Genomic DNA, 8,842 nt, shown 5'->3' on the forward strand with positions numbered 1-8,842 from the left:
TAATTATAGGAATAAATAAAAAATAATAAATCAAATTAATTATAGGAATAAATTCTATAATTAATTATGAATTGTATAATAAAAATTGAAATTGAAATTAATAAAAAAAGAATTTAATTAAATTTGAGAGAATTTGATTGAAAGATTGAGAAAATATTAAGAATTGAAAGGATGAGAATGAGAGTAAATGAGAGAGTTTGAAGGATTTTGTTTGAGAGAGTTGAGAGATTGAATGGATATATATAAAAAAAATTTAAAAAAAAAATTTAAAAGAGGGTGAAACGAAATTTAGAAAATATGCAGGGGACCCGGTCCCTTGCATATTTGTAGGGAACCAACAGTTCCCATGCAGGGAACTGTTGGTTTTTTTTTTTTAAATTTAAAAAAATAAAAAAAAAACAGTTCAGAAGAATGTAAACCGTCGGTTCATAAATCGGATTTGAACCGACGGTTTTACGGTTTAAAATTATATAAACCGGAACTGAACCATCAAAATCTGGTTTTGTTTCGGTTCCAGTTTTATCTGGGCCGGTTTCGGTCCGGTTCACTGGCCAAATCGACCTGTGGCCAGGTCTATTATAGTGTAAAATATAATAAATATATAAAAAAAATAACCCAAAAGACTTTTAATCTAATTTGGTTCGATAATCAGAAATTTATGTTATCGATACATTATTAATCGTTGTTAATACAATAAAATATATCTTAATATCTTATAAAGAGTGTAACATTGAACAATGATACTATTAAGATAATAATTAACTCCAGGGAATAGTAAGTCTTTTCTTGTGTGCACGTAGATGAAATGCTATCTCTACACTTTTCGCTCTTTATATTGGCCCTTTGCATTTAAAGGATAAAAAGAAGATATTACATATCAGAATTTGAGTAACCTAATTTAAATATAATTCCGAAGATCTATTTATATTCTAATTAAAATGATACAAAATAGTTATATTAACAATATAATCTCTTTTAGAAGAAAAAATATAGTTTTCTTTGTAGGCATAATGAAGAATAGAAAAATTATCTCACATATGTTTGTGTTCTTCTCATTATATTTAATTGTTATTACTATAGCTAGTCATTAATTATAGTCTATTGGAAGTTGTAGGTGGGGAAATGAAAAAAAAAAAAAAACTTTATTGTTTTTGCACTCTCTTGTAACCCAATAATTATAAATACCCCAAATCCTTCACATTTTTCTCAAAACATTTTAACCTTTTTTTTTTTTTTGTACTATATAATGCGAGAGTCGGTGTTTTGGAGTCAATTTTCTTAACGATATTACTCCACATTAAGTCATATTTATACAACTCTCAATAGTAATCTTTATTTGTAAATATATATATTTACGTGTATGCCAAAATAAATGTCTTTTCCATGATAGAACCATAACAAAAGATTCAATGTGTGTCAATTGATCATAAGAAACTTATGTTACATATGGTGGCATTTTAAAAACATTCACAACCCTAATATTATCCTGATTTAGAGCATAAATAATATGATTATAATTATAATAGTGTTGTATAATTTTACTGAAAAATAGTAACAAATTTTATGTATCAAAGTTATTTGTTGACAACCTAATATAACATATGAATGCACGTTGAGTAGACATATTTATTAGATTGGTCTATCAAAAAGATTTTATATAGATAATTACTCTAATATTTATGAAATATATTCTTTGACAAACAGTGATACATATGATATTTTAATTTGAGATCACCAAATCGTTCGACAATGATCAATATGATTTAACACTAATTCAACGTAATTTTTGTGAAAAGATTATCATAATGATGGTGATTGACAAAATAACTAATGGCATAATGTAGAATGTTCTACTAAGATAAAACATGATAACATATATGATTTCATCATTCCATAAATTTTAAATTAATATTAGAGATTAATAAAACTGGTAAAGTATTAGAATTTTCAAAGAGAATGTTTGAGTTTGAACTTTTGCTACATTCGACTTACCAAATTTTTTTTAATTAATATACTTTCAAGATAATCCGCATAAGTAATACAGTATGAATTTCATTCAAAAAGTAGTCATGAAATAATAGTCTTGCATAACATAAAAAATCATAAAATTAAATCTTAATGGTTTAACCTACAAAATTACTTTAGAGCAATAATGTGTACCAACTTTTGAGTACATAAATATGCATATACATAATATATTATCATATAATTATGTATTACTTTATCCTTAATTTAAAATTACCTAATCACTTGGTGACATATATTAAATGTGTAATTATTTGTATACTTAAAATAAGTACACATAATTTTAATAATTAGTTTATAAGGAAAACAACATAATCAAAAATTAATATTATGAGCGTGTCTACCTTCGAGGAAATAAAGAATAAAATCAATTAAAAATAATAAATAGAACAATATTATGTTTTTTTTTTTTCAATTAATACTGCAAAAAAAATTAGCATTAGTGAGAGGAAAACAACAAACAAGTAAATATATGTTTATTATAAATATTGATTTCATTTGGTTTAGAATTTCGTTTGCACATAAGGTTAAAAATTAATTACCTAATTGTTGTATTTAATGGGTCATGCTAATCTCAAGAAGATTGTGCCAGTGAGAGTGTGTGTCATTGAACAAATTGAATTTTAGCTCACTTAGGTAAGTTCAAATCTTATGTTATAAGTTCACAATTTTTCATCAATAAAACCATATACACATATTTTTAAGTACACAAATCGATATACAGATAATATATCATTATACGATTGTATAATTTTGAATTAAGAATAAAATAATGTTTAGTCACACAATGATAACTCTTATATGTACCTATATATGTATTCAAAAGTGTGTACATATAACATTATTCTTTTATTTATTTTTTATGCAAGGGGCTATAGGTGAACTTCTAAGCCTTTAAATATTTGTTGAAGAGGATGTAACCCATTAGTTTAAGGTAAATAACTTGAGATTACATTATTTGTTATTAGCTAATTGCACCATGATAAGGTCTTGTCTAGACAGTTGGTCTGATTTTTGAGATAGGTCATTGGCTAATTGTTTTGTGAAAGCAACCTTGATGCTTGACTTTTGAGTCGTTCCCAGCATGAAATGAATGTAATTACATGTTGTTTATTCATTAGGGGTCACTGGGTTCACATTAGTTGCTTTTTTGGCACCAATTGCCTTTTTCTAAAATTGTGTACTTTAGTTGATATATTATGGATGATGTGGACACTCTCAATTAAAATGATCGTGAGTTGGTCCCTTTGAATATGACCAACTCATAAAAATTTAGTATCTCCTTCACAAACAATGCATTTGGTCACTTTGAATGTGATGGATCAAACAACAATCTAGAAACCTAGGTCTTGCAAACCAAACCCAACTAGCATATCCTGGCTGAATTAATTTTATTTTTCCACATTCATTAATTATAAGGATTGATTATTGTTTCAAGCTAATATAAACTACGGTCCAGGCAATTATTTCCATTAGGTCAATTAACTTGTTAATGTTTGTTTGACAATTATTTGTACTGTGTTTGGGTTTGTGCTGTGAAAATATAAGCATAACTACAAGATCATTAACCCATGGTTTATTTTCACTGGAAATATGTGGGGATTTTGAAGACTTGCTTAGCAAGTTGATGGATTAGTTTTAGAGATAAAAAGAAATGGGCTATTTAAGTTGGAATTTATTTTTTTATTTGGTAGATGGTAGATGTCGATGAAGATTTCCAATTAGAAAAGGAAGGAATTTTATCTTTTTAACCGCAGCCTGAGAACAATGATAGTACTATGGTCAAATGTAAAAATGTTCCTTGAAAAATTTTGGTACAAGTACACTTATGAAACATTTGTGTAGGTGTAGGAAATATCCTTTCAGTTGTGTGTGAATAAAGTGAACTCCAAGCATAAAGTACTAAATTATGATGTTGTTTTCAAGGAGATTGTATAGTTGGTAGTGTAAACACTTGGAAATATGATCAACTTACATTGAGAAAGGCTCTAGGATGGATGATTATATTGGATGAGTTCCTTTAAGTTTGTCAAATTAAGTTGAAAGGTTTAGGGTTTTTTGTAGTCAAATGCAATTTAAAGTTGAAGTTCCATCTTGCACTACAATTGTAAGAGATTGTTATGAGATATTCATAGAGAAATGAGAGAAAATAAAGAGATTTTGAAGAGTAACTGTAGTAGAATTTCCCTAACCACTAACACTTAAAGATCTTTATAAAGGATTAACAATATGTGTGTTACGATTCACTTTTATTGATAATAATTGACATTTGCATAAGAAAATTATGAATTTTTCCCTATCATTGATTACACATGTGAGTAGATGGGATGACAATTGAAAAAAGCTTGCTTGAATGGAGCATAAAGAAAGTCATGACTATCACAAATGATAATCTTAGCTTTGATAACGTCGTTGTTGGGTGTGTGAAGAAGTAAATAAACAATTGGAGCAGGAGTTATTTGAGTGGAGAATACATGCAAGTGTGGTGAGTTGTCCATATCGTTAACTCGATTGCGATTGATGGATTGAATTTATTGGGAAAACATATTGTTCACATTCAAAATGCAATAAGATATGTTAAAATGTCTTCGGCTAGGTTGCAAAATTCAAATAATATATCAAAGAAGAGAAAATTCAGCAAGCAAAAAAAAGCACAAAGAAAAGCCGCCTGTTGTGAAGATACATTCACTGTGTAATGGACTTTAGCTAGTCCTTACAAGATTATTTTTATGGTGCTAAATAATAACAAATCAATTGGTTAATTGTTTTCTTGTTGGATTGATTAACTCTGTGAATACATGCTTGAAATTTATTTTTTCTCGTCAAATTCTTTTATCATCACGTTACGCATATATGCAATAATCAAATTTAAGGGTGTTCTAAATTATCCAATAACTAAATCAAACCTATATTCATATTGAAAATTGAATCGAAAAACATGTTATTTAGAAAACTAGTTCGGTTATCAGTTTAAGAATATATTGAAATGGATTTTTTTTTGGTCATTGGTTTGTCTATCTTTTAAAATTGATTAACTGAACTGAACCAGTTAAAAAATAATAATAATAATTAAGCACCGAAGCATTTTTGAAAAAATTGAACAGAAAAATAAAACAGTAGGGTAACCTTCTAAATTTTGATTCAAAACTGATTAACCGTAAATTTAGTTTGATTAACTGGTATTTTTTGTTTGGTTCAAAACATGTTAATCTCTAAATTAATTTGGTTTTGATTTATGATTTTTTCTCAATTGAAAATTTGATTCAATACAAAATAATGTCAAACTAGTTTAGTTAACTGGTATTTTTAGTTTGGTTTGGTTAATTGTAATCTCAGTTAGATAAAACCACATTTTTCAGTTTGATTTGATAAGTAAAAAATGGTTGCATTACTTTGATATTTTGACAAATTCTCTCTCTCTCTCTATTTTTTTTTTTTTTTTAAGTTTGAAAAATTTTCCAATCGTGAGTTAACACACCTTAGGTTAGTCAATATGACACATGTATCCACAATTATCGCTCCTTGCAGACAGGTTTTCTTACTGAGCTCTTTTGTAGTTCCTACATTCATAAATAAATCTAGTGCTCAATAACACGGTTAACTGCCTTATTATTCATGTTAAGTTAATTAGCTTTTATGACCCAGTGTTTCAGCAGGGATGATTGACAATAAAATTGGCTTATCCATCTAGAGCTTTGAAATGGAAATTTGAATGGTCATTTTGCTTTCATTGTCATAACTTGACCCTCTGGAGGGTCAAGTTCATGAAGCAGGCTCTAGAGTCCTGAAGAACCTATAGGCGTTTAAATTTACATTTAACTCTGAATGAATTATCTTCTTTAATTTAATATCTGAGATTAGTTAACAGCAGCATCTCTCTCTTTGAAAAAGGCAGAACTACTCCTTTCTTATATGGCTGCAGCAAAGAGATCCCTGCACTTTTCGGTAATTCTTTATCTTTGCTTGATTTCCATTGCTATCGCTCAAGATGAAAATCAGTTCATTTATCATGGCTTCAATGAAGCCAAACTGCGTCTTGGGGGCATAGCAAACGTCCTCCCCAGTGGTTTATTGCAGCTAACCAACATTTCTGAGATTCAAACTGGGCGTGCTTTCTATCAATTCCCAATCAAGTTCAACATATCTTCCTCTCAATCTCTTTCATTCTCCACCAATTTTGTATTTGCAGTAGTTCCACCAGAGTTTGATCTCAGTGGCCAGGGCATGGCTTTTGTCATCTCACCCACCACGGACTTCAGTAAAGCTGTTGCAACTGGATATTTGGGGCTCTTCAATATTTCCAACAATGGCCACTCTACAAATCATATCTTCGCGGTCGAGCTTGACACTGTACAAAGTGTTGAATTTGAAGATATTAATGGAAACCATGTGGGGATTGATGTGAACAGCCTGACTTCCGTTGACTCTGCGCCAGCAGCTTATTTTTCTGATAAAGAAGGGAAGAACGAAAGCCTGGACCTGGCTAGTGGAAATCCAACACAGATTTGGATAGACTACAATGGGGTAGAGAAATTACTCAATGTAACCCTTGCTCCAATTAGAATCCCAAAACCCAAAAAGCCTCTCTTGTCAAAATTGATCGATCTATCTGAAATTCTTTTGGACTCTATGTATGTTGGTTTCTCTGCTTCAACTGGTACCCGTGAAAGTGAGCACTACATTCTCGGGTGGAGCTTCAATGAAACTGGGCAATCACAAAGCCTTGACATTTCAAAGCTTCCTTCTCTTCCACCCACCAGGAAAGCAAGTGGGAAAACAGATCCACTGATCATCATTTTGCCTGTAGCTGCACTGGTTGTGCTTATAATAATTGGTGGAGCTGTTTACATTGTGAGGAAGAAGAAATATGAAGAAGTATCTGAAGAGTGGGAAAAAGAATATGGTCCCCATAGGCTCTCCTATAAGAATCTGTATGAAGCAACCAAAGGCTTCAAAGACAAGGAGGTCATCGGGCAAGGCGGTTTCGGAAAGGTGTACAGAGGCGTACTTCCTTCTTCGAATGTACAAATCGCAGTCAAGAGAATCACCCTCGACTTGGATCAAGGTATGAAGCAATTTGTAGCAGAGATTGTAAGCATGGGAAGGCTAAGGCACAGGAACTTGGTGCAACTCCAGGGATATTCCAGGCGAAAAGGAGAACTTCTATTGGTCTATGAATATATGCCTAATGGAAGCCTTGACAAAATTTTATACAGCAATAAAAAGCCAGGCCTAAACTGGTTTCAGAGGTTTCAGATTCTCAGAGGTGTAGCTTCTGGCCTCCTTTACCTCCATGAAGAGTGTGAACAAGTTGTTTTACATAGAGACATAAAACCTGGCAATATTCTTTTGGATGGTGATCTAAATGCAAAATTGGGAGATTTCGGTTTCGCTAGATTATATGATCATGGTAGCCACCCACAAACCACCAACCTGGTAGGCACAGTGGGTTATCTGGCTCCAGAGATGCTTAAAACTGGAAAGGCAACTACCGGTACAGATGTATACGCTTTTGGAGTTTGTATGCTTGTGGTGGCTTGTGGAAGGAAGCCTATAGAGCTTGGAAAGGAAAATTTGGTTGATTGGGTTGTTGATTTCTGGTATAGAGGAGACATTCTTGATGCCAGTGATCCTAGATTGGAGGGCATATATGACAGAGGGCAAATGAGTTTGGTTCTGAAATTAGGGCTCTATTGCTTAGACTATAACCCAGAAACAAGGCCTAGCATGAAGCAGGTGATGCAATATCTGGATGGTGATGCAGTATTGCCAAATGTAGCACCTGAAAGCTTTATGATTGCTGGTTTCACTACGAGTAATGAAGCTTATGAAACTGCCGACTCATTTCAGTCGTCGGGCGAAAATAGTGCGACTCACATCTTCTCTGCCATTGATTCAAGCATTACAACTGGCAATTGAATCTACAGATTTTCATACGAACCCAGTTTTCATTTTAGGAAAATGAAAGTTAAATTTATGGATAAACCAGGCTCTTGGTGTGATCCTGTGAATATTTGGAGTCCGTTATTTAATTTCTCTTCGACATGTTTGCAATGAGCAATACTTTATGTACAAAATCTTAATAAATTAAAGAATATTACATGTCGAACAGACAAGATTTTTACATCAATTAGCAGAGAATAGTTCATATCAATAGTTTTGTCCCATAAGAATGATTTGAACGGTTGCTCATCTCTTTGATGCATTCAAATTAGCTAGCAAATTTATCTTTTCTTTTCTAATTTTGATTCCAAGCATCAGTGATATGGATGTGAGAATTCTTCAATTATTGTAAGGTTGTGATTAGTTATTATTTTATATATATATAGGAATTATCTACTTTTTTGAACTTTTCTCATATTCCCCCTCTCCCATTTTATGTTAAAATTTCAGCTAAAAAGTAAAGTCGCTGCAATACTAAACCAATAAGATAATCTCACCTTTGCTGTATTTGTGTTTTCTTTATCTGGATTGATATATCGTTGCCTTCCTCTTCGGAAACCTTGTCCTAAAAGGAGAAACAGGGGAAATGACTCCTTTATTCGTCAAATTCCTATGGACTAGTTAAAGCAAAGACACACAGAAGACGTTGTATATTTTGGCATCTAGGAGTAGTTAGAGTTGATAAGTGATGGCTCCAATAATGTCCTAGATTTGGAAGGGACCAAAGTATTTGGCTTGAAGCTTTGGAAACCCTTGATGCGTCGTGATTTGCTAGTAAGTTTAGTTTTCTGTAAGCCAGTCACCAATCTAAAATTTTCTTTTTCTTTCTTATCATATCAGCTAATGCCTTCATCTTGCTTTGTGCTTTCATAAG

At 31.6% G+C, this 8,842-nt stretch overlaps 1 protein-coding gene across 1 annotated transcript; it reads left to right on the forward strand.

The window, feature by feature from the left end:
- The first annotated feature begins 5,884 nt into the window (after positions 1–5,884).
- Positions 5,885–8,057, forward strand: LOC123224831 (L-type lectin-domain containing receptor kinase I.8-like). Its single transcript, XM_044648557.1, has one exon. It carries the CDS (start codon positions 5,938–5,940, stop codon positions 7,942–7,944), a length of 2,007 nt encoding a protein of 668 aa, XP_044504492.1. The 5' UTR covers positions 5,885–5,937; the 3' UTR covers positions 7,945–8,057.
- The last annotated feature ends 785 nt before the right edge of the window (positions 8,058–8,842 follow it).

This window comes from Mangifera indica, chromosome 9 (genome assembly GCF_011075055.1).
Source record: "Mangifera indica cultivar Alphonso chromosome 9, CATAS_Mindica_2.1, whole genome shotgun sequence".
In the NCBI taxonomy this organism is placed as follows: Eukaryota; Viridiplantae; Streptophyta; class Magnoliopsida; order Sapindales; family Anacardiaceae; genus Mangifera; species Mangifera indica.